Below are 27533 nucleotides of genomic sequence, written 5' to 3' on the forward strand. Positions count from 1 at the left end.
TGAACTGCCTAGTTCCTAAGTTTATGACCCCAAAACTCTTGATCTTTCCACTACATGAAGAAAAGAAAAACATGAAGAAAAGGAAAAAAGGAAGAGAAACTAGGGGAGAAGGAAGTGGAGGAAAAAGATGATAATGTCAGAGAAATAATCTACATCACGTGGCTACAAGTTTGCTAGGTATTAATACTCATTTAAAATATAGTCTAGTGGAAAATAAATTGAGTTTGAAACAATGACTTACCAAAGAACTTTAGGTACCCAAGAAATTAAGTTGGGAACTTTATATGTACATAACACTTTGGATATTTTAAAGTACTTTTATATCCATTTTATCACTTTAAAAGTCTCTGAATAAAACTCCCAGGAAATTAAATAACATTTATGCCAAAAAGAAAAAAAGTCTTCACAAAATTCAAGAAAATTTTCATTCACCTGAATATCTTGGGAGTTTGTGTATATTGGAGAGAAAGGTGTACTTATTAAAATTACTCAATAATTCAAGCTTAATCAAAGAACATGACTGACTTTAACTCCTGATGTTTACTAATAATGTTTTCAAAGTATCCATTCTAAAAAAATCCTTCTATTCGCCTGTCTTAAGTTATACAGTATATAAGCTCTAATCTTTAACGATTTGGGATCTTACAGTAGGACCTACATGAAGGTCATCACTGTCAATGTCCTACGTACAGAGAAAGGAAAGTCAGTTGCATGTATATTGAAAAGACAAGATAAAATCTAGAAGTCAGATATTTTTTAAAGCTAAACAACTGATATGTTAGTTTCTCTTTTTAGAAAATACTAAGAAAACATATTAAAGTTAAGTAATGGCTTTGGGAAAGTTTTAGAGTAAAGTTATCATTAACCTTATGTTATCTTATATTTCCCTACTTTTCTTAACCTCAAAAAAGAAATGCAATCCAAAGAACTTTTACGTGATAAATACTTTTACAGTTATTTTTGCAAAGAACTCAAAAAGTACACTGCTTTCTACAGACTGATCATCTCTTACATGGATAGTTTCTAAACTTCCAAATTTAAATAACAATTGTAGGTATAACAAATGATCACTTTATTCTAAGACAAGACAAATGTATCTTAAAATATGTCTCTGGTTTAAAATAAACATGTTTACAATTTATGTACCCATTTTATAGCAAACACTGATAATTCTAAAAGTCTAAATTTTCTAAAGAAAAAAAAAGAAATACTGTAATAATTAACTATTTTCTAAGAACACAGTGGGTAGGTCAAGCCTTCGGCCAGGAAACACCATATTGAGTCTTTTTGCTCTAACAGTGGAATACAAGTCACATAGTTTTGTTGTATAATTATTCACTAAGGCATACACAGAACAAAATATTCTTAGTGGATTTCACTGGATACAAACTGGCCTGAATTAGTAAAAGTCATATATTCCAGAATATTTTTAAAGATTTACTGTTCTATTATTTTCACGTAACTCCAATCAATTAACTGTCCATAAAATGTTGTCAAGCAGATATCCAACTGAGGCTTCTTTAATGAATAAATAAGCCTTTGTTGGTAAATGTGGCGTCTAGAATGCTGATTAACGTCCACAGAAGTGTGTTGGTTCTTGGGGCAAGTATACAATAGTTAAGAGTGAGTTGTCAACCAGAAGACACACAGCTAGGTCAGAGTGCTAAAGAATATGCAGCATCTCTTTCTCAGGGAAGACAAGCATGTCGTTTCCTGGTTTGCAACACACCTTCTGCATGTTCTCTACCGCCTTTGTAGAAGCTCAGCAGGGAAGAAGAGAAACTGACTCTTTCTTTGAAGGCTCTTTCTTCTTTTTGATCGTGAAACAGATCAAGGCATGACCTACACTATTTCTGTTCACTCTGGTCTTAAGATAAGAAAATGGTATCTAAACTCAAAATCTGTCTACACTGAATACATTAATTTTGGAGTAAAGAAGGTCCAATGCTTTTTTACTGATTGATATTGTTTTCAATTTTTTTCTTTTTTTTTAAAGCTCAATTTGCTTATGTAGAGTATAGTCAATTCTGCATTCCCAATTCACTAGGCTTCTCAATTTTATCCACAGGCTTTGCTCAAATAGCACGTTTTCTCACTGTATCAACCTCAGACTAAGAAACTCCCCCAAGACCTCTTAGCAGCATGAAACGCCAGGCAAACGCAAGAAAAATGTCTGCAAAGACCTACTTCTTTTGTTTGTTTGTTTTTTTGGTGAGGAAGATTAGCCCTGAGCTAACATCTGTTGCCAATCCTCCTCGTTTTGCTGAGGAAGATTGGCCCTGGGCTAACATCCGTGCCCATCTTCCTCTACTTTATATGTGGGATGCCTGTCACAGCATGGCTTGATGAGCAGTGAGTAGGTCCGCACCTGGGATCCAAACCTGCAAACCCCAGGCCACCAAAGAGGAGTGTGTGAACTTAACCACTAATACACTGGGCCAGCCCCTGACATACTTATTTCTAACGACTTGATAACAAGAGATAACATTGTTCCCAACCTTCTCCACTTACCCAGGAGTTTTGCGATGCTATAAAGGGCCTGTCCCCAAAGAAACGGTTTTCCATAACGGCCACAGTTGCTAGGAAATCGCTTCTGACTACCAGGGTTTCTTTTTTCAGATTCTACAAAATCAGCTGGCACATAGTAGTGCTTTGGTACAACAGGATGACCTATGCAGTTTAAAAATAAATATTTAAAATATAACAAATCAGTGTCCTTCCCAAATTTTCTCTTCAAGAAATTGCAATAACTAGAAAGGAGAGAGAAAGGCTGTAGAGGAGGTAACAGATTTGATAGACTACAGAAAATTGGATATTTTGGCTCCTTTCAGAAATTGCAAGTGCAAAATGCGGAAAAAGCTTCTTGACATTAAAACACTAATTTGACAGCATATGTTATGCTTTAGCCAACAATGTTAACATATCTCCTTTAACAACATTTAATTTTAACACCTTTAAATGAATCAACAAATATACAGTACGCAAATATTTAGAGCCATTGAAGAAGCTATTTTTAATAGGATTAGTCTATGGAAGTTTTACAAATGAGATACTGTATAATCTTAAATGAAGAATTATAACCCTGAGCCATTGCTTAGAGGGAAGAAATCCTCATTTTAATCATTAAACCCATTATCTACCATTCAATATCACTGAAGAGAAAAAATCCATCTTACCCTGTGAGCAAACTGTTTAAAAATATTCCTTGGTAGAAACTAAAAATTATTATTTAAAGACTAGAATCTCTGTGGATGATGTAAAGGGGGAAAAAAACCCAATTCCAGTAGAGTGCTACAGAAGACTTTTTGCAATATCAGCCCATAGTAAACTTCATTTCCCTCATTTCCCTAAAATTTGCTTCCTTCTTCATGCATCAATCAATCACGATATTTGCGTCTAAAACTAGTAAAAAGGTCTATGATTCACAGGTAATAGTTTGAACACCACTCTCTGAATGTGATGAAGCCTAAAGCGTGGTACACTAAACCACCACCTCAAGGCATCAATGATTTACCACTGAGTACTAAAAGATCTCATTCGAGGGATTTTAAATATCATATGCATTACCACACGCATTACATTATTTCTCACATTGCACAAGTAATTATTTGGAGCATAAAGACATAAATAAATTAATTAATTTTTATTTCAAATTCAATGTTTATCCATAAACATTTCACTACTTTAACATTACAAGTATTTTAAAGGGTGAGCACATACTGTGAAGTATTTAGGGTACTTGTGGAAAACCCTAAAGAATATCACAAACTTCATGTGAGATAGGAACAGGGCTCAGTGCTGTAACCGCCAGTTCATGCATTGTGCCCATAAGCCATCCATTTTTTACTAACAAATCATATATATATATTTGTTTTTGTGAGGAAGATCGGCCCTGAGCTAACATCTGCCAATCCTCCTCTTTTTTTTGCTGAGGAAGACTGGCCCTGGGCTACCATCCGTGCCCATCTTCCTACACTTTATATGGGACACTGCCACAGCATGGCTTGACACGCAGTGTGTCGGTGCACGCCTGGGATCCGAACCGGTGAGCCTCCGGCCGCCGCAGTGGAGCACGCACACTTAACCGCTTGCGCCGCTGGGCCAGCCCCAACAAATCATAATTTTTAACTTCCAGATAAATATGTTTTCAAAGGTGTTCACTTATGAGAATATATTCTCATTTTATTAATACTTCCAAACCCCAAAGATATTTGGAACTTCTCCTTTGGAATTCCTTTGATAACTAGTTTTCTAGTCATACAGAAAAATCAGTTATGTTCTTTTATGGGCCCTGACAGTGTTTAACTGCAACCAACATACTACTCATAAGATGGGGCCTTTTGACCATTTCTAAAATATTAAACCCATCCTCAAAGGATGACATTTTAGCATCACAGCAGACATTCAAAATAACATGCTAAAAGCCCTAGAAGCAACTCCAAAGAGGAGGCCAGAATGTTCTTGACAATGGTAGTACATTTAGGCTAGGACAGAGCCTTTAGCTGGCCCTCTGGAGGGGGCAGCAGTCACCTGAACATACCATTTCTGGTGACCTGAATACAAATCAGTCATTTTATATTATTGCCACACTACACAGAGTGGAGTTACACAGTAGATAACAGATGAAGAACCCGGGCCTATCCAGTGAACTATTTTCCAATTACTACAGCCATGACGACCTAAATTCGTCTCCATCCTTGTATTGCCTAATGAACTCCTTTTATAAAAACAAATTTATTATAGCAAATTAATAAATTATTCTTTCTAATTCATTCAAGATCTCATTCATTTTTTTCAATTTAAATAAACTGTTCTGTTTAAAAAGCAATCATTTACGCTTTTCAAAGGAATGTGAAGGAAATATCAGGAGGAAGAATTTCTTGAAAAACAAGCCAACTATACCGTCTGTGGTCTGATGAAGCACTGGAGTCAGAAGGTCCTGATATTCCTTTACTTGGTTGGGATTTTGCCTCTAAAAACTCCTAAAACGTAAAATATAAAATCCAACAGCATCTGAGCTCAATAAGCACCACAGAAATTTTACCTTAGGAAAATCTATTAGCCCAGTTATAATTATTTTGGTAATTTCTACATAAATGATAAAAATAAAATTGAAAAAGGTAATGCAAACGTGTGTGATATTTTTTCAGGAAATTGATTTTAGAAGGTCATGTTAGCATTTAGAATCGAAAACAGAATTTTAATTGAAATATCTCTATTTATATGTGTAAATATTATAGATATTCACAATGTTACGAATTATGGTATTCGTGATTTCTATTCATAAAAAAACTTCTTTGCAAATATGAAAATATGTTTGCATCATTTTTTAAATAAAGTATTTCTTTAATTCTTTAAATTCTTTTACAGAAAATGATTTAATATTCACTCAGAAAGCAGAAGAGTAGCGTACAAAAATGCAGAGCAGTTAACATCACTGTGTGCAGTCTATTTTGCTAGCTGAAAGGAGTCATATTTCATTTTTCTCTTCTTTAAACCACTTATATCCTATAGCTTAAATTTCAGGAGGAAAGCTCACTTACCATCAACCATCATGTAAAGGAAAAATATGGGAAATTCACATTCAATGCCATCAAATAGCTAAAACAAAAATAAAATATTAAAAATTTCACTAAATTAATTAGAAAATTATATTAATTAGAATAATTATAGTTAGGATGTACATAAAAGATTCATTTATAGTAATAACAAAATTGGACTGATTTATAAGTAGTTTCATTGTTCTTTTTTAAAAATTTTTCTCAGAACTCTTATTATTCAAACGCTCATTCATTTAATCCATCACACATAGTAGTCATTCATTCAATAAGCATTTGCGAAGTACTCAGTAATGCCTGGCACCAACTAGACAGAGGGCTGTGAAGACAAAAAGACAGAGAAGCTGCCCTCAAGAGCTCACAGCCTAGGGGAGAGGCAGGCATGTAAACGAACAACTGTAGCACCCGATGAAATCTGTATACGTGATATACCAGAAACACAGGGAATGAAAGACCCAAGTCTGCCTAGGGGGTCAGGGAAGGGTGTATAGGAAAAGAGATGCTTCAGCTAATGCTTGATGGATTTCTCCAGGGAGATGAGCTAAGGGAACTCCACACAGAGAAACAAAAGTATAAACTACAGATGCATGGAAGCACAAAGTTTCTTAAAGAAACTACCAGCAATTCAGTATTTCTGGAACAGTTTTTCCACTTCAGCATTTATTGACATTTTGGGCAAAATAATTCTTGGTTGTAGGGGCTATCCTGTGCATTGCAGGATGTTGGTAGGATCCCTGGCCTCTACCTCCAGATGCCAGTAGCACCCACCAAGTGGTGACAATGAAAAAATGTCTGCAGATATTGTCAAATGTCCCCTGGGGAGCAAAACTGTTCTTGGTTATGAACCACTAGCCTAAACCAAGGAGTTAATAGAGAGGAAGGTTAAATCTGTCAGCCTTGGTGAGTGACAATGAGGGGTGAGTGAGAGTGAAGTGCCTAGGATGACTCTCAGGTTTGCGACCTGGGCAGAAGAGCGGGAGACGCACATAAGCAGACTGCAGGGCATCCAAGGGAGGACGTCCAGAAGGCAGGTGGATACTTGGTAGGGCACTCCTGGGGAGAAGTATGAGTTAGGGATAGAGACACTAAAGTTAACAGTGATAGCTATGATTGCATGAATAGCAGAAGAGTAAGGATGGAACCCAGGAGAAGAGTAATATTTAAGAGGTGGAAGAAGAGGAACCTGCAGAGGAGACTAACAAAGACAGTGAGAGAAGTAAGCAGAGTCAGGAAGAGAATGGGGTCACAGAAAACGTTCCAAGTAAGAGAACTCAGTTAAGACACCCAAATGCCAAGGAAATAAGTGAAATAAGGCCAGAAAAGCATCACTATGACCCAGTGACCTAAACTGACTGAAGCCAGCACAGCTACCGGAAGTACTGGGAAGAGGAGCAGGGTTATAAGGTGAAGGAGTGAGTAGAGGCAAACGAGGTACTACACCTAGAATGGACCATGCTTTTCAGAAGTGTAGCCACAAAGAGAGAGGCGATGGGAGGCAGACAGGGGTGAGTGGTGAGGGAGAGTTTTTTGTTTGTTTTTTTAATGATGAACTTCATTGTGTTTATGTGAAGAAAAAGAAGCTGATTTGAGTTGGGGAAGCAAAACAGCGGAAAGGAAGAAGTGGGGAAGATGCGGAGACAAAAAGAAAGAGATAAAAACAGACACCTATCTATCAGGGAAGAAGACAAATGATACAGCAAGAATCCTAGGAAGTAAAAGAGAACAGGATGGGGTGTACATATGGAGGGTTAGCCTTAGAATGAAGAACAGACAGCAACTTCTGGGAGACAAGAGAGATGGAGGTAAGTATGGATGAAGGATAGCCGCAGTGGAGGAGGCCAAACAGAAATGTAAGGCTAACAAGTAGAAAGTGAGAAGTCAAGTCTGGGAACTTGAGTACAAATGGAAAAAATTTTGAAAAGCTTATAAGAGGAGTCCCTGGCAGGGTCACATAGCAGAACTAACAAGCAGTGAAAGCAATGATGAGAACTGAACCAAGATGGATGTCCTAAATCCGGGGTGGCATCTATCCACACTGCTGTGGCCTTTCTCAGTGGTGCTCAGCAACAGGTGGGAAATAGAGAGAGCCTGCTGGACTGATCCAAACTTGAAGGTATGCAGGGTGGTAGTTACAGGGGGTCCAGTTCAAATGTAAGTGCTGCAAATCAGCACAGGAAAGGTATTAAATAGAAAAGAAACATCTCAAGGTGTTTAAGAGATAAACGAATCTTTTGGCCCAATCTAACAGACTGCTGTAAGGTTTCAAAGATGTACACAATACAATGGCTCCTAATGCTCCCAAATGATAGTCAGTTGTGAAATTAAATAAAATGATAAATAGTGTGTCTCGCTGTTCTGCAAAACTAAGTGTATACTAAATTTTAAAAGAGTATTTAATTGTCAAACAAATTACAAGGTACCATGCTGCCTGGACATTTTTTATATACAGATTCATGAGATTTTCCCTATCTTCAGTGAATGAGTCAAAATTATGACAATGCTTACAAAAATAATTTTCAATCTACCCCACTAATTGTATTCAGCAATGTGGAGGCACACTTACCATTTTGGGGGGTGTTATAGTTTTCTGGACAGCTTAAAAACACCTAGTATAAATCTAGATATAGTGGTACATATGTATATTTGAAATAGAAAATTTTTTAAAACTAATTATTTAGAGGACTATATTTCAAAGGGAAGTGTCTAAGTGAAACAAAAAAAAAGAGCATTTGCTTAACAGATTGAAAATTGGATCACAAATAGATATTTTCTATTACATGAGACAAATGGTATGAAACAGGCAGGCAGAGTTCTGAAAGTGTGAAAGAAGAATTATTCACCCGATGAATCAATATGGCTCCATATGAGCAAATGGGCTTCACTGGTGGTAAGAGCTAACACTTATCAAGTGCTTACGATGTGCGAAGCACCGATCTAAGCATTTTTATATATACTAACTCATTTAATCCTCACAAGAACCTCAATAATAGGACCAATAATAGTAGGTACTATTATTTTACCAATGAAGAATATTAACACAGAGAGGTTAATTAACATGCCCAAGGCCAGACAGCTAGTAAGTAGCAGAGCCAGAAGTCAAACCCAAGAAGTCTGACTCCTCAATCGGTGCTTTTGACCACTCTGTTATGCTCTGATATGGAATAGTTTTTGATACCTTCATTTCAGCTGGTTTGTAGTAGCGTCTGTTGGGATCTTCCAGTGATGTTCTATATCCATCTCTCAAGAAACGTTTAAATCCATATTTTCCTTTTAATTTTCTAACCACTTTATCAAGTGTCTGGCTAAACAGAACTTCATCATCCAGGGCAAATGCAGGATAAGTGATGCAGGGGAGCAGGGCAGCATCTGTGTTCTGGCAGCAATTAAAAAAAGAAGGGACTGTAAGTGCCTGCAGTGATATGATCAACACAGCCCAAGGAGAATCATGGAGATGAAAAGCCTATAAAAATAAGTCAATAAATAAGGAATAGATAATAAAAGGTAAATAAATAAGAAATAAGTCAAGAAATAAGTCAATAAAAGTCTTTAACTGACTGTGAGATTGCTGTGCTGCAAGGGACACACAGACGCTTATATGGTATGGTTTAGTGAAGCTTACAGAGGAGATGAAACTTTATTCACCAATAAGGAGTATTTTCAAGGTTCAACACTGGACTCAAACTTTAAGATATTAATTAAGGCAGTGTGTAAAAATTTAACACCAATAACTAATCATTAAAACTTAGTTTCTCATAACAATTTTTTGGTATCAGTGAAAAACACAAAACAATCTAAATGTCCAACAATTAGATAAGTAAATTAGCAGCCATTAAAGTTTATATTGTAGAAACATTTATTGATCTGGAAACATGTCCATTCATAGAACCAGATTATCAAATATTATGAACAATATTCTCCCAGTATTATAAAATGAAAAGTATATATGTATATAAAAATATATAAAAACATATAAACACAAATGTTGTCACCCTAAGATTATAACTGAGTGGTGGAATAACGAGTGGATATTATATTATTATTATTCGCTTATTTGTGGGTTTTGTTTTTCTTTTATCATAATCCTGCATTACTTCTATAAAACAGTTATTTTTAAATAATTAAATTATTCCATTTTGAGTGTTTTCTAAGAATAGAGCCATAAATAACCCCTATAAAAATCCACAATTGCGTACTATAGGCATATAAAAGTTTATCAGACCAAAAAAATTGTGACTCGAATGAGAGAAAAGAAGCATGAAAAATAATTTTATTCAAAAGGAATATAAATTATGAAAAATATTTTTCTAATATTCTGTGACAAAAAAATTCATTTTGGTATAATGTTGCTACTCCCTCCTGAAAAAATAAAAGGTCTACGTTTCTCCTGTTCTACAAAAGACTCGAAAGACAAAGCAGCTTTGTCCACAGCTCTGCTCACTTCCTGAACAAGACCTCCACAGACCAGGCAAGTGAGAGGCAAAGTCTATTCTCTCTTCTCTTCTCTGCTGGCAACCTCTAACATTCTGGAACACATTCTTAGAAAAGTAAACAAAATTACATAACAATCATAAATGATAGCTCATATTAATTTATCATAAAAATATCTCACATGAGATCTTGATTCTCTGGGTAAGAGTGAGCACAAAGTTTGCCTATTGCGATTGTGAGCATCGAGATCCACAAATATAACCGACCAAGAACAGCCCTGGAACGAGAAAGAGAAAAACATTTCCTAAATTAAGAAAAAACGACTTGTAGAACATTGGGTATTTTGACTGTAAGAAATTTCACAAAAACACTAACATTGGTTGCATTGAGAGTGGCATTACAGAAGATTTTAATTTTCTTTTTTTAATACTTTCAGCATTTCCCAAATTTCTTGCAATAAACATTCATTTTATAATCATAAAAAATGTTATTTTTACATTTCCCTATTTCTCCTCAGTCTTCTTATAAATCAAAATGTATTGATTATAAGATAACTAATCAATTAAGGATATTTATGTTAATAAAAATACAAATAGTTTACTCACATTTTTGACAAGGAATAAAACAAGAACCAATTTGAGTTCACAAAATCTGAATTGTACAGTCCTAATAAAGAATGTTGATTATATGATCAAACTAAGCAAATTTAGATACAATCTAGAATTATAGATATAAAAACTACTTGATTAAAATATAGAGACAGGAGAATCTCAAATAATAAAAATGCAAATAAAAGCTAATATTCACTGTGTCAGGCACTGTGCTTTATGCTTCACGTGGATTATCTCATTTAATCCCCATATATAGAGGATTACTATCCCCATTTTACTGAAAAAGATGCTAAATCTTAGTTTAACAGAGCACGGGTTCAAAATCAAGTCTCTAACACAGAAGCCCACACCTTAACCACTAAGTTATACAATTTCCCACAATAAAAAATATCTTTCAAGTAAGAGCCAAAAAACTTGAACAAAAAGACAGGTGTAACAAAAAATGTCAATTGGTCTGCTAACCAAGTTAAAAAAAATTTAATATTTAGCCATTAGTGCTTTCCATATTTACGAGCATAGCCGTAAGTAAACACAGCTTTGTTCTTTTACTGGGGAGCTAAACATTTTGAAAACACAGAGAATGAAACTGGAATACAAATACAGCTTCCATTATAAGAGAATACTCAGAAAAACACATGGGGAAGGGAAGAAGAGAACTATCATTCTAATTCTCACCAACTTCAAAGACGCATTCACTCTGAAACTAAAATACCTCAAATCAATCACCTAGACTGAAACTCAACGTCTAGTGGTACTAGGCCCTACCTCCAAATATCAGACTCACTATATGTATATTTTCCCTGTTAACCCATGTACATACATGAGTATTAGCTCATAAAATAGAATGATTTCTCAGGCCGGCCCGGTGGTGCAAGTGGTTAAGGGCGCATGCTCCGCTGCGGCAGCCTGGGGTTCATCGGTTCGGATCCTGGGCGCGCACAAACACACCGCTTGGCAAGCCATGTTGTGGCGGCGTCCCATATAAAGTGGAGGAAGATGGGCACAGATGTTAACCCAGGGCCAGTCTTCCTCAGCAAAAAAAGAGGAGGATTGGCAGATGTTAGCACAGGGCTGATCTTCCTCACCAAAAAAAAAAAAATAGAATGATTTCTCATTCATAATATCATTTCTTAAATCTGTTTTAACTCTGACGAGTAAATTAATAAATGAAGAAGAAATGAGTGAGGCTGTCATTCTACAACCAGATTAACGCTAAACTGTCCTTTCTATTATTTGAAATTCCCTAGTTTTCATATCCACTGACAAAATTGAATTCAACAAAGCTTCATGCGGTATCTGCCACTGTCAGAGTGATGTGTTCTCTGCTTTGAGGAAAACAAGATACAACTTGACCTCTGCTCTCAAGGAGCTGACCCAGGTGATAATCAGTCCTAACCAGATGAATATTAAACAAAACAAAAGGACTGCACATGGCAGGCAATACATGACGATGTACCAAGATATGGGCCTATGTACCAAGTGAGTGGCTTAGATGAGAGAATAATAATGATAATAAATCTCTAAAGGTAACATAAAAAAAGCAAAATAGGGAACCTGGGATACTTCATGGAGAAGGCAAGGACCAAAGCTAGGATCTGAATTTTTGTGGGAAGGGGAGCAGGCAGGGTAGTTAGAACAAACAGCAGAGAAATGAATAGGTACGAGATGTTGGGAGCCTGTGAATACACAAAATAACAGGACTTATAATTTATCCTTAGGCTCATAATTAATAAAGTTAATTGCATGCCAAATAAGACTGCCTTGAACTGAATTTTTAAAAGATAAAATCTAACTAGTGTAATTTATAAATAATGAAGTGAAATAGCAAATTTGGCAATTCTTGCCATTATCTGATTAATATAAACAAGCCAACTTCTATTTTCTGGGCACGAATAAATGGTTTATTTATCTAAATTCATCAAAGTATTTGTTCAGGTTTCTTCCTCTGCCAGCCTCTAAGAAATATGCACAAAGAGAAAAATAATTTCATAATATTACTGGATTTTAACAGTGAGAGCAAATGCTAGTTAACTATATTGTGTGGCTGTCCTCTTAAAAAATATACCATGCTTAGGCATAGGGCCAAGATTCACAGGAAGATAAAATTCACCTAAGACCATGGGCACCTATTCCTGTTCAGAAGCAAATTTTTAAGAAAGTCATCAAGGAGACCCTACTTATGGAATTAATTATCACCAACTTTAAATCATCAGACACATTAATTTTATGCCTGCAAATTTCAAAGGAAGTTTGATATGTCTGCATTGCTTTGAATGCTCTGCATAACATGAGCAATTTCTCTAGTCATTACCTTTTAGATTCTGGCCTCAGCTCATTTGTCAGTATTGTGATTTCTCCAATCGAAACCAGGAATATGAAAGGATGTTTTATATGTATATGTCACTCCAAAGTATCTGATTAACACTGTATATTTTATTTTCATCTTCCATTTCCTGAAATTATCACAACTCTACCATCATATCCTGACTCCACCTACAGAGCATATTTTAAGACTGATAGCTCAAACTGTATTCCCAAACTGAGTTTCTATGACTACTTTCTAGTAAATACACTAGAAGATGATTCAACCTAACCACTGTCATGGGGACTTGAGTTCCAATGGTGGGGAAGAGCTGCACTGAACCATCTACCCCAGACTCCATGACTGCAACAAACACTTTTGAGATGGTACCTAAAGCCAAGGGTGACATCTATGACCATAAGACACTGCTGATCTCTTTAGTCTCAACTCAAAGGGAAATGATTTGAAGGATTGTCTGGGCCTGCCTTTACCCCATCAATCACTTCTCTGAAGCTGAGCTAATAGGCTTGCTGCCACATAGCATCAAAGCATAAAACAAGATGAACCCACTCAGTGTATCTACTACACATGATTTCTGTTCTTCTGAACGCAAAATCATACCACAGAACTACGAGCAGGAGACTTTCTTCCCTAGTTCAGCATTAAGCTGTTCTTGAGCTCCGTGGCAGAGCCTGGAGAGCAGGATTCTTACAGAAAGGATATTTACTGATGGGAATTACCCCTCTGCACCATGGCTGTGGTGGCAATGGGCATGTAAACAGTCAACTTTGACTTACTGGCCCAACAGTAGCTTCCAGCAGCCCCTCTCACAAGCCATGCTTCTCTTTTCTACAGAAGATTCTACTCACATGCGTTAAAAGAACTTTCCAACTACAGAGCGAGATGAACCTGAGTAGTAATTCTCAGGGTTTCAGAAAGGGGAGAGCTGAGACTCAGACCCAGGAACCATAAAACTGTTGCTTAGCATGTCTATGACATTTGCTGAGTGTGAATTATAATTTATTTAAAAATTATTATTTAAATATTGTCAAATATCACTTAAATATTATATATGTCACTATATTTATAGAGAACATATTTGAAAGTATGATGAAATATGTGATTCTCATATTGATGAGTATGTTTCTAAATGCTCCAAATTAGCCTTTATTATAAACTTATCACTAAAGACATTAGGCCATTTTATCACATTTTCTTCTTAGATATTTTCTGCCAAAGAAAAATAACTTGCTTTCAAAGGGAAGATTTAAAGGATAAGGTTTTTTCCTTGAATAATAAGACAAGTCTGACATTTTAAAAAAAAGAAGAAAGGAAGTGTAAGAACACATAATAACCATTATCAAAGCTAAAAGCTTATTCCACCCAACAATTTTCCATAAAAATAAAAATTAACATTTGTCTTATCTCATATACTGAAGCACAAAAAGGGCAAAAGGCAAGCCTTTCATGCTGTTTGCCAAGTGGATGTCTCATTCAGAAGTTCAACAATTAAGAAGAAAATAGTGTGGTCAAAAGGTAAAAACTTCCAGTTATAAAATAAATAAGTCATGGGGACGTGATATACAGCATGGTGACTACAGTTAACAATACTGTACCGCATATTTGAAAGTTGCTAGGAGAGTCGATCTTAAAAGTTCTCACCACAAGAAAAATAAATTTGTAACTACATGTGGGTTTGGATGTTAACTAGACTTATTATGGTGATCATTTCATAATACATACAAATACTGAATCATTATGTTGTACACCTGAAACTAATATGTCGATTACACCTCAATAAAAAAAATTAAATTTTTTAAAAAAGCAGAAAATGGCTTAAAAGTTTTCAAAAGCAAATGCACAGTTCTCACCTCTAAAGGTAGAAAGCATTCAAGATTTAAGATTTCCTGTACTAATAGTTGATATTCCAGATTCACTCCCAAGTGGCTTTGGTTTAATTCCTGTTCTGCCTCTTAGTTGCATGACCAGTGAAAAGCCACCTTAACTCTGTGACCACTCATTTTGAGAGAAGGGCCCTTCCAGCTCCAAAGATCTAAGATTGTCTGAGTTGCGATCAATAGGTGTACTTTTTCAAAGCTCTAAATTAATTTAGTTAAAGACACATGATCAGGTCTTCTAAAACACTACATCAACAGTTTTTGGAAATAGCTGAGAATATTCATCTGATCTGAAATCCCTCAAATCTTGAGGAGGTTTCTATAGGTTTTCATTTGAATAAAAACATTTCTTTGTTATATCAGTTCTTTTCCCAGCCACTGACTTTTAATTAGACCACAGCCCATTGAAGTACATGGAGCAATATGATAAAATGATTAAACACTGAAAAGATCACATGCACTCTTAAATGTGCTACTATTTAGCAGGTATATTTTTAACTTTGCTGTAGAGGTGGGAATTTTAACATTAACAAAGTCAGGTTTCTGTAATTCTCCACATCAGAAACAAAAATGAAAGGGAATTGGTAAAACTAGGATACTGTTTGATATTATCCAAAAAAAAAGGAACATGGAGAGCTCCACTTGCAACATGTGACATCTATGTGGCTAAAGGAATAAGACATTATTTGTCTATATTTCCATCCAAAATACTCAACGAATAGTCAACTCGGCAAACATTTGGCACACAGCTCTGCTGGGAATGGACATGAGCTAACCAAGGTCAATATTAACTCTGCTTAGAGCAGTCATTCTCATCCTTGGCTGCACATTACAATTCCTGGGCAGTTGGAAACATCTCAAGGCCAAGGTCTCCCCCTAGACCAATTAAATCAGAATCTCCAGGGGTAGAGCCCAGCAATCAGTATTGCAAATAATTCCACTGTGCAGCCAAGACTGAGACATTATGGCTGAGGAACAATTCTAGCAGTATATTTATAACTCAGAATCAGAAAGTATAGTAGAGCAATTCAGTGCTTTTAGAGTTATGGCTAAGAGATCTATGAAAGCTTCCTGGGAAAAGTAGGCTGAAGACAGAGCCCTGAAAGATGGGTAGTTAGGAAAGGTAGCATGTATACGTGTGGGCTTCTATGTAGGTGGAGGCATATATGTAGTATATATACCAGACACATAAGCAACATACACTAAGACTCAGGGACATCAAAGGAGATGGCACGATTGCAAAAAAGAGCTGACCAATACCTTATAACGTCCAACCTAGACACAAAACTCCATTCAGCACACTACTTGGTATGCCATGGAAGGCAGACGAGCAAGACCTGTATCTTTCCAGACTGCTGCTGTAACACTATTGATTTAGTCCATGACTCCTCTAAGTCTCCTTGAGATACTCTCTAGAGGCTTTTCAGTCCAATCTCTTCATTTCCCTTCTTTAACATTACCAGTACTTCATTAACAATAACAAGAGATAATATTTATTGAGGGTTTAATCTTTGCCAAGCACTATACTAAGCTTTTTATTTGCATGAAAACCTTCTGAGTTAGGTCCTAGTATCATTATCCCTATTTCTTTAGATGAGGAAGCCGAGACAGGTAAACAACCATCCAATGTCACAGAACTCACTGGTGGGAGTACAGAGCATACAGTGAGTCTCCTGACTCCAAATACAATGCCGTTCTTTTTTTTTTAATTGAGGTATAATTGACGTATAACATTATATTAGATTCAGGTGTACAACATAATGACTCAATATTTGTATATACTGCAATATGATCACCACAATAAGTCTAGTTAACATCCATCACCGTACATAGTTACAAAAATTTTCTTTCTTGTGATGAGAACTTTTAAGATCTACTCTCTTAGCAATTTTCGAATATGCAATACAGTATTATTAACTATAGTCACCATGATACACATTACATCCCCATGACTTATGTTATAACTGGAAGTTTGTGCCTTTTGACCCCCTTCTCCTATTTCACCCACCCTCCACCCCCCACCTCTGGCATCCACCAATGTGTTCTCTGTATATATGTGCTTGGTGTTTTGTTGTTTTAGATTCCACATATAAGTGAGATCATATGCTATTTGTCTTTCTCTGTCTGACTTATTTCACTTAGCATAACGCCCTCAAGGTTCATCTATGTTGTCACAAATGTCAAGATTTCATTCTTTTTCATAGCTAAATAATGTTCCATTGTATAGTCATGCATCACTTGATGATGGGGATATGTTCTGAGAAATGTGCTGTTAGGCACACTGTATGCTGTTCATCATTGTATGACTATCACAGAGTGTACTTACACAAACCTAGATTGTATAGCCTACTACACACCTATGCTACATGGTACTAATCTTATGGGACCACCATCATATATGCAGTCCATTGTTGACCAAAACATCGCAACGTGACGCATGATTGTATATATATTTACCACATTTTCTTTATCCATTCATCCATCGATGGACACTTAGGTTGTTTCCATATCTTGGCCATCATAAATAATGCTACAATGCCATACCTTTATGCCATGTTTATGCCTTTATACCTTTATGCCATACTCCTTCCTTCCTTCCCACCTACCTATCTATCTAATACCTATATACATACACAAACACAAACACAGACATACACACACACATATACACACACAAATTCATACATACACACGTACACACTAATTTAAATGAATGTACTGAGAGTGAGGCAAGGGTGAAAAGGAAATGAGAAGTACTGAAGGATACATGTGGGACTTCCATGAGTATGTTGACTCTTCCAGTGAGAAAGAAATGTTGACATAAGCCAAGAGATCAGTGCCAGAGGCACCAAGAATCTCCAGGAGAGGCATAATATTAATAATCATGATTTCGATAGGCTCACACCCCTCAAACCCCCAGGAGCTCTGATCTCTCCATTTCTCCAGCCAGAGGTCTTGAGAGAGGAGGAAGAGTGTGGGAAGTGGGCGATTTAGTCTTGGGCACCCAAAATAAGGTGCTGCTCCCCTCTTCCCAATCCATTCATGTCTATGTTCATTCTTCATTCTTCATGTCCTGGATGTAAGCAGAGTCCATCCTCCAAGAGGAAGTTAGAGTGAGAACAGAAGTGAGTTTGTGGATGTAGGGAGTGAAAGAGAGGCAGTTGTACTATAACACTCCAACTTAAAACTTTCTTAAATTCAAGACTTCGGGTATATAGCATTATAATTGCCATAACAAAAAACATGTTACCTTTTGCATATCTGCATAACTTCCTAAAACATATTTTTACTGACTCGGCATTTTAATTGGTTGTTGTTTTTAGTGCCATCAAGTCCGTTCCGACCCCTAGTGACCCTGTGTACCGAAGAGCAGAACCCCCCCTGGTCCTTTTGCTCCATCCTCTCACCTTCTGGTGCTGTATCAGATAATGCTCCAATGCTATTCATAGGGTTTTCATGGCCAATTTTTTCCGAAATGTGTGGTCATGTCCTTCTTCCTAGTCTGCCTTGGTCTGGAAGCTTCCCTGAAACCTGTCCACCACGGGTGACCCTGCTGGTATTTGACATACCAGTGGCATAGCTTTCAGCATCACAGCAACACATGGGTGCCACACTATAACAACCAACAGATGGGTGGTGAGGTTCCCTGACCGGGAAACAAACTCAGGCCACAGCAACGAGAGTGCTGAATCTTAACCACTAGACCACCAAGTATTTTAATAGCTTAGGGTTAATTATAATATCAGCTGGAAACTTCCTTTGCCCTCCCATCTTAAGAATCTTTACAAAAATTGCTAAAGACAATTAGCCTACTTCTTGATCCAAAGTAATAACCTGTATTCCTACATTTTATTCCCTTTCATTGACAACTCAATCCATGGTCACTTGATTGGGTGCAGAAACTTGTTAAAGATCTTGTTTTAAGAAAATTTAAGGCAACCCTTAGGATTTCTCTTTTATCCCGAAGAAAATGAGATTTAGACATATAATTACAGCCAGTTGAGGGTTAAGCTAGGATTAAAAATTCCAATTCTTTGGCTGCACATATTACACAAATTCCCCTCTACATAAGATTTACATTAAGTTGAAACCAACATGAGAACTAATATGGAAAATATATGATATATAAGGCTAGGAATATTTAAAACTGTGAAACTGTGAAAGCTCAACAAGAGACCTGAGGAAAAAGCTAGCGAACAAAGACAATGAGAATTCTTTATGAAGAGATTTTTTTTTTTCTAATTAAGCAATGTTTTTTAGTTAGAAAACTAAAATTTAACCGGCAAATCATATTCAAAGGAAAGTCTGTTCAACCATGGTCTGCCACATAAATTTCAGACATTCTCTGATCATAAGGAACAACTTGGTTAATGAATGGCCAAATTAATTAAAAACATAATTCAAAAAAACAATCACAGTTTATTGTTACTATTGCTGTTTTTTTTACCTGGTTGCCAAAGAGGTTGAATCCATTAATTGCTTCTAGAGCTGCTTTTGCTAAGCCAACAGAGCTAAAAGAGAAAAGGAAATACTTTATAACTCTAATATATCTGGCTACAAAATAAGAACCATTATCTGATGAATATTCACAAGTAAGTTTCTTTATTAAAACTTAGAACAACTTCTGTAGGAAGAATAATGTCTAAGAGATCGCAGTCTGACATTTCACTATTTTAATTTCTCTTTTTTATAGTTAGTGATCTTCTGGGAAAAATATTTCTAAGTTCCCCTTGATCTAGGCAAATGGTCATACTATTGATGGGATTAGTTTTAATTCCAGTATCATTTATATTCACTAACTCAAGAAAAAAAAAAGATGAACTTTAGAGGAAGGTATATTATAATGATATGTGCACAGTAATAACAAGGTTGCGCATCATTAGCTCAGATCAATGTAAAAGAGCTTTTCTGACATCAACTCTGAGCCTTAAAAAAAGTTCTTGCACATCATACACTTACCACAAGTGGGGTTTAATATACCCATTCAAATACTCTTTGCTTAGAGTCCAATAAAATAGGCATTACTTTATGCTCACAAAACAACTGATCATCATACCTCTCATTTTTTGCTATATTGTTCTGTTTATAAAAAAATACGTACTCCTTTGCCCTCTCAAATGCCACATACAATAGTGCTGGAAAATGGGAAGACCCAAATTTCATTAAAAATATGACTGCCATCCTATAAATAACATTTAAATATTTTAGATCTAATATCCAGTTTATTTTACTTATTGCATTTTTTCTGTTTTTATTAAAAGCAAATGCATATGCCATTAAAATTATTTAAAATTAATGATCTGTCATCATTTCAGCATTTCTCTAAAGGAGTGATTATCAAAGTGTGGTCCCCAGAGCAGTAGCATTATCTGGGAACTTGTTAGAAATGCCAGTTCTCACTCCTTTCCAGGAGTGGGGCCCAACAATCAGTGTTAAAAAGCCCCTCAGGGGGTTAAATACACTTTAAATTTGAGAACCACTGTTCTAAGCTATTCGAATCATCATTATCTACATTTTCAATGTGTTGTTTACATGAAATGTTCTCAAGTATGCATTACTTTTATTACAGGATAGTAAATAGGTGGGAAACCTTTTAAAATACATGGATGGGGAAGTGGAGTAGACATAAGTTTCCCTATTTCTCTCACTAAGTACAACAAAAAACTCTGGACATCACATAACAAAAATAAAAAGGCTCAGAAAGATGGAAAGGCAGACTGGCTAGGAGCCTTAGGATTCTAGGAACAACACTTGGTAAGTTCCTTGAGTTTCCTTTTTGCCTCCAATATACCAGACTTAGAGCTAAAGAAGCCAAAAATCAGGAAATGCCAGTAGGTGCATTAAAAAAAACCCCAACAGAAGCCTGCTCTCTCTAGCCAAAGGACCAGGAAAAGGACAGCCTAGCAAAACACAATAGACAACAACCACTCAAAATTTAGACAATTTAAAATTTAGAGAAGAACCACTCAAGAAAAGAAAACTGTGGCCCTACCCCCACTCACTCCTGTAAAGGCTAGTGGGGAACCTAGACTTCTACATTGAGTCTATAATAAGGAACTGCACCCAGCCTGCAACCCTCTCAGCTGCCATGTGGTGTCAGAGAAGTCCAAGAAGGAAGCCAAGACTTTCATTACCAATGAGTGTTAAGAAGTCTCCCCCCTCACACTTCAGCATCAGTGGAGAACACACGGAAAGCCTAGACTTCCACACCTGCTCGCCAGTAATGAGGTGAACCTACCCTTCCTGCTGGGATGGCATCAGAGGAGGTCCAATGGAGAGTCAGTACTTTCACTAATGCCCAGCTGCAAAGAGGCCGTATCTTCTCCCTGTTACGTAAGTAGAGGCCAACTGGGAATGAGTAATGAGGCACTCCTATCCTTCCTAGCCAAGGAGGTATCAGTGGAGGCCTACTGGGGAACTAGGCATCCCAACTAGACCCAGCAACAATGAAGAGTCTCCATCTTGGATATCAAAGAAAAACCTAGACTTACTTTCCCACCCAGTAGTAATGAGGTGATGACCCTGCCCCCTTCCCCTGGCAGAGTGGTTCCAAAAAAATATAGCTAAAATAGAAAGTTAAAATAAGATTCAGGGTGTTACAACATAATACTCAAAATGTCCACATCTCAATCAAAAATCACTGATCATATCTAGAACCAGACCCAGCCAAACTGAATGAAAAAGGACAATCAATAGATGCTAACACTGAGACGAAAGCAATGTTAAAATTATCTAACAAAGATTTTAAAACAGCCATAATAAAAATTCTTCCATGAGGAATTATAAATATGATTGAAGCAACTGAAAAGATAGAAAGCCTCAGCTAAGAAACAGAAAAGTGTAAACAAAGTTTTTACAAGTGAAAAATTACAATAGTAAAAATTAAAAGCTCAGGGACAGGATCAATGGCAGAATGGAGGAGACAGAGGAAACAATAACCAAATTGGAAGATAAAACAATAGAAATTATCCAATCAGAACAAAAGAGAAAAAAATTGACTAGAAAAAAAAACAAAGAGAGCTTCAGGGACCTTTGGGGCTATAACAAAAGATCTAACATTCATGTCATTGGACTCCCTCAAGGAGAGAAGAAAAAGGGCAAAGCTAAAAAAAAAAAAGTACTTGAAATAATGGCAGACAACTTCCCAATTTGCAAGAGACAAAAAGCTACAGATTCAAGCAGCCGAGTGAAACTCAATCAGAATAAAATAAAAATATCCATGCTAGGCACATCAAAACTTCTGAAAACTAAAGACAAAGAAAAAATCTTTAAAGTAGCCATGGACAACATTTTCCCTATAGGGGAAAAACAATGGAATGACAATGAATTGCTTACCAAAAACCATGAAGGCTAAAAGGATGTGGTGCAAGTGTTTTCAAGCATTGAAACAGAAGAACTGTCAACCCAGAATCTTATACCAGTAAATATATCCTATTTGTTTATTTATTTACACAAGACATTCCCAGATGAAAGAAAAATAAGAAATCTGTCACCAGCAGATCCACCCTAAAAGTATGACTAAAGTAAGTTCTCAAAACAAAATGATTGCAAGCAACCAACCAACCAATCAACCTTGGAACAATCAAAAAGGAAGAAAAAATATAGGAAGCAAAAATATGGGTACACACGATAGGCTTTTCTTCTCTTCTTGAGTTTTATAAATTATGTTGACAATTACAGCAACAGTTGTAACACTGTGGGTTCTAAATGCATGTGGGAAAAATATTTATGATAACTATAATATAAATGGGGTAGGGTAACAAGACATAAATGGAGGTAAGGCTTCTATATTTGCCTCCAGTGGGTGAAATAATGACCGCGATACACTCAGTTTATATATATAATGTAATACCTAGAGCAATCGCTAAAAAGCTATACAAAAAGATACCTTCAAAACCATTACAGATAAATCAATACGCAATTCTAAAAAATGCTGAAGAACCCACAGGAAGGTAGGAAAAAGAAAACAGAGAAATGACAAGGCCTAGAACCTGAAGGTATAAAGTCCAAGCGAAAAATATATGCCAGTTTAAAACATGTCTGCAAATTCTTTGACAGTCTTCCCATCAAGAGGTGGAGTCTTATTCCCCTCACTAGAATATGGCCTGGTCTTACTGACTCTAACAAATAGAATGTGGTGGAAGTTATACTGCATGACTTCTAAAGCTAGGTCATAAAAGGCAATACAGCCCCCACCTGGCCCTCTCTTTTGTGACGCTGGACCTTGGAACCCAGCCACCATGTTGTGAGGAAGTCTATATGAAAAAACTTCATATAAGTCTTGTGGCAGACAGCTCCTGCCAAGGTTCCAGTCAACATTCCGATACCTGAGTGAGGAAGCCATCAAGCTGACTCCAACCCCACCCACAACTGACGGAAAATGCATAAAAGACCCTGAGCAGGAACCACCTAGCTTAGCCCAGCAACCCTCAGAACTATGAGAGTTAATACTAATAAAATATTGTTGTTGTTTTATGCCTCTAATTTGGGGGTAGTTTATTGGCAACAATAGGTAACCAGAAAAGAACCTAAGTCAGGTTCCTAATTCTATCACGTACCCAGAATAAGTAGGCCAATCATACTCAGCCTTGCATGCTCCAAATGGAAACCAAATAGTACCTGCATAAGAATTCTAGACTCCTGGAACCTAAGGGTTAGGAGAGCCCCTAAGGGTCATCTATTCTGACAGTTCATGCAAAAACATCCATTGTCAACTGGTGTTCTTGCTTAAGAATGTGTTCCTGATGTCCTAGGAGTTCCCTTATAGCCCCCAACGCACAAACATTTACATGCATTTAACTGAGTAATACCAGAAAACCTCCACTTACAGTGTGAGGTACATGTGTTATGAAGACTGTTTGTAGTATTTTGAGAAGCGAGAATAAATAAATTATTCAAAAGGCAAATATCCAAAAGAAATACTGCACTGGAGGAGATACACGATGTAGCTAACTCAAGGTTTTGTCTTTAACAAGACAGCTAAAGGATGAATTTGGAAATTGTCTTCTAAATAAAGCATTACAAAAAAAAACAAACACTGTACCTGGACTAGAGTAAACGTGGAACTCTTTCTCTTTTAACTTTCTTTCCCAATGCAATTGGTTAAATAATTGGACTTAACTGAAATTCACAAATATGTTACTTTATTATCCACTGGTTATTTAAATCTCTGGCTACAGCAAGCTATTTAGAAACTCAAACATACTCCTAATGTGATCTTACATTTTACTGTCAAATATAATACATACTGTTGTAAGAGTTAAAAATATTTTACTAGCACAAGACATTCTCAGAAAATTAAATTACTCTATAATTAGTTATTGAATATATTAATATTAGGTGAATACTACCAGTAGAACATTCACCAATCTGGTCTTGAAAAGTGTTACCTCAACATTCATTTAACAGGGCTAAAATGAAGTAATGTTCGCTTGGGAGATAGTTTGTAATAAAAGTGGTTTGTTGCATATTTCAAAGCTTTTCTAGAAAAGATGACGGGTTTGGACTCAGTGATTGATAACCCACCACAGAATCCAAAAAATTCATTGACAAGCATGAGAACTAAATTCACATCCTCCTGCTCATTAACACTATGCTTTAGCTCCCTGAGCCACCCAATCATATCCCCTGAAACAGCAAGGACTTGACAGGACTATAGTTTTAATGGGTGCTGATGAATTGTTCAGTACAGCAAAAATATATAAAATGAAGCAGAACGGAGGGATAGTTGCTTCTATCATAGTTCAATGACTGGAACATCAAAAATGATTTAAGAAGATTAAGTAGTTACTTTAAATAACAAGCACTGTGTGGAATAAAATGGTCACTAAAAACATCTTAAACTGAATAAAGTGGTGATATGATGGTTACTTATCTGATATTTTAGTGATGGCTTTCTTTATTGGAAAAGCCAAGCGAATAGAACATAAAACCATGAAAAAAAAAAAACTGAAAAATCAGATCTAAATTTCTGAATTCTCTTTGCTTCTACAGTCTTCTTTGTACCGCAAATATTAGATTTAACAAAGTAAAAAAGGAAATTATGCTATTAAATAGAAAGTTCTATTTAGGAGTTAATGTTTCAAAAACTTTTCTTTCTATTTGGGCAGATATCCACATTACTAAGTTATTAAGTACAATTTTCCTTTTTCTTCCCAACAGCCAAAAAATTCAAAGTTAGTCTTGGTGAAGATTCAATTCACATCTTATAGATGACTCATCTCTTCTCCAAAACAAAGAATTTTGGTTTAAAGGTAGTCCCAAGGTGTAGGAATATCCTCACATAAATGAGGAAGGGGAAATATAAAGATTAAAATACTTTAATTCAACTTGGAGCAGCTGAGAAGACTACTTGGATACGTAATTCTGGGGGTTAAGAATTAGTGCTACAATAAATAGGTACCAAAAAGATATATGGAGGAAAATGTAATTAAATCAAATAATATAGGATTTTAAAATACATAGGCATTTGTTAAAGACTTAGAGACTGAACAAGAGAAAAGAGGAGAATTAGCTGACACAGTTCCAGACACCCTGGGAGAAACTGAAAGGAGCATGTCACTTGAGGAAAGTCAAGTCAACAGAAAAACCAGGAAAGCAGGGAACACTTGCTTAGGAAACATTTCAAGAAAATCATAGTGAGCCTAGAGCAATGGATCCTTTTCCTAAAGCCCTGAAAAGGGTGAGGCAGCTGCTAGAATGCGGTTCAGATAAATGTAAAGAGATCACCTTTCAGAAAAAAATTCTAGGGTTTATCTAAGAAATACTAAATAATTCAAAAACTTGGACTAAAAGGGATACCAGCAAACCTGGGGCTGAAAAGGGCAGATCAGGAAGGGTCTGATCAAAGCATTAAGCTGAATCAAGCTGTACTGATTACTAAACAAAGATATACTTGAAACTTATAACAGTTTCACCAAGAGTATATACCCTACTGTTCTTTCAAACTTTAGAAAAACTTTTTAAGACTTGAAAATACAACGTGAAAGAGCAGAAACAACTTTGGACTTGGAGGCCAATCACCTGGAATCCAGTTCTGGTTCTACTACTTACTGGGGTGTATCATTTAAAGGCAGAGTCGGGGGGAGATCGCTAAACCTTCTAAACCTTAGTTTCTTCCCGTATAAAAGGCAATAATGTTCCCTGCCCGACCTAAATAAAATATATTCTGTAACTGGACAGTGCCACAGATTGCAATTATTAAAGGACCACTGAGAATGGATGCTGAAAAGGGAGGCTCTGACCTCAGAATACTATGTGTGCGTTTTGGGGGCCTAGGGGTGGTAACCTTCTTTGATCAAGTTGCAGCTTAGAAGGGATGTGCCCAGTGTGATAAGGGAAGAAAGGAACATTCACCAAGCCAGTCGCTTTGGCCAAGGCCCTAGTGAGCACCAAGGCAACAGTCAGATTGTGCTCTGTCTCTTCTCTGACTCCTGCTAAGGAGGACCGTATAGTACACAGCTAGAGGGAGAACGGCAAAGAAAGCCAGAAGGCAAAAAGGGTGGTATGGGTACTTACAGCAAGAGTTACTGTAAACTACTTCTGGCTGTCTGAAATGAGGAGGACAGCTTAAGGATATAACAGGGTATTGCACTAAGCAGTAAAGATCAAATCCAACCAGGCACAGACAGTTCTGGGATGTCTTACAGCAGCAACAGGCTAAGCAGCAGCTCCACATTCCACTACCCAGGCCTGAGCACAGAAAGATACTGGCCTCCCACGACTACCGCTATCACTGTGTCCGTCAGTGCCAAGTCCGCCTGCAGTGTCAAAATAGACCCTTTTGGCACCAGAGGTGACACATCCAAGAAGGCTTGGGGAGATCTGAGGTCAGACACATTTGCAAAAAATGTTTAGAATTCTTATGGAGAATTGTAAAGTGTTATACCATAGAAAATTAAAAGATCAATGTTAAATGTATAAAACCCATCATCCAAACCTAATGGCAAACTTCATTACCCATCCATTTGAATATAATTGGCCTGCTACAATTAAGATTAATTTTGCATGCAAAAGGTAGCAAAGAACATCATATAATGATCTTCCAAGCCTTGAAATACAATCCTTAATGGTTCAATTAAAGATTAGCACCTTAGTTACAAGAAAACAAGTTGGAGCCTGTTTTTTCACTAGAAACCTTCCAACACCTTCACTTTCGAGGATGGTATCTTTCACCCAAGGTTCTTTCTGAGTTTACTACACTTTTTATAAACAGAAAAAACGCTACTCCAAATATTTTATACTGAAAATAATGCCAGTGGGATAACATTGGCATGTATCAAACGGTTATTAAAACGCAGATAAAAGGTCTGATAAATCATAAATGCTAGAAAGGTAAATTTTTAAAAATCACCTTTTCTAATCAAATCCACTTTCTTTCTTGTAATTTGATAATCTGGAAAATGTTGAGAACTTAATTTGGATTATGGCTGAAATATAACATTATCTTCCTATTTTTAATATTTGCCAGAATTTGTTTAATGTCTGAACTGAACTTTCCCACAAATTATTTCTCCACTTCACTGACTTCTTCACTGATTGTTACTATTCTGCTGTGTACTATAAAAATGCCTCATATGAATCATAAAACTTACAGAAAAATGTTTGTATTTTAGTTAACCAGAGTTAACTGAAGTCCTTTTTGTTTCAATCTTTGTTATTAAAATATTCTTAAATGTGTGAGTACACTTGTATTCTAGTGCTCACTTATGCCAGGTATTCAAATGCTTTACATATA

The 27533-nt window shown here is 36.4% G+C and overlaps 1 protein-coding gene across 1 annotated transcript in view; it reads right to left on the minus strand.

Moving 5' to 3' along the window:
- Positions 1-4479: 4479 nt before the first annotated feature.
- The window catches only part of LOC131401632 (phosphorylase b kinase regulatory subunit beta-like), a 46558-nt gene continuing 23504 nt past the window's right edge, over positions 4480-27533 (minus strand). The window contains exons 2-6 of the mRNA XM_058536891.1: positions 19245-19351; positions 10168-10263; positions 8734-8931; positions 5544-5601; positions 4480-4553 (exon numbers count right to left, since the gene is read on the minus strand). Of these exons, the coding sequence (XP_058392874.1) occupies positions 4480-4553; positions 5544-5601; positions 8734-8931; positions 10168-10263; positions 19245-19351 (533 nt within the window). The remainder of the gene's footprint in view (positions 4554-5543; positions 5602-8733; positions 8932-10167; positions 10264-19244; positions 19352-27533) is intronic.

The sequence above is a fragment of the Diceros bicornis genome (assembly GCF_020826845.1).
Source record: "Diceros bicornis minor isolate mBicDic1 chromosome 12 unlocalized genomic scaffold, mDicBic1.mat.cur SUPER_12_unloc_2, whole genome shotgun sequence".
In the NCBI taxonomy this organism is placed as follows: Eukaryota; Metazoa; Chordata; class Mammalia; order Perissodactyla; family Rhinocerotidae; genus Diceros; species Diceros bicornis.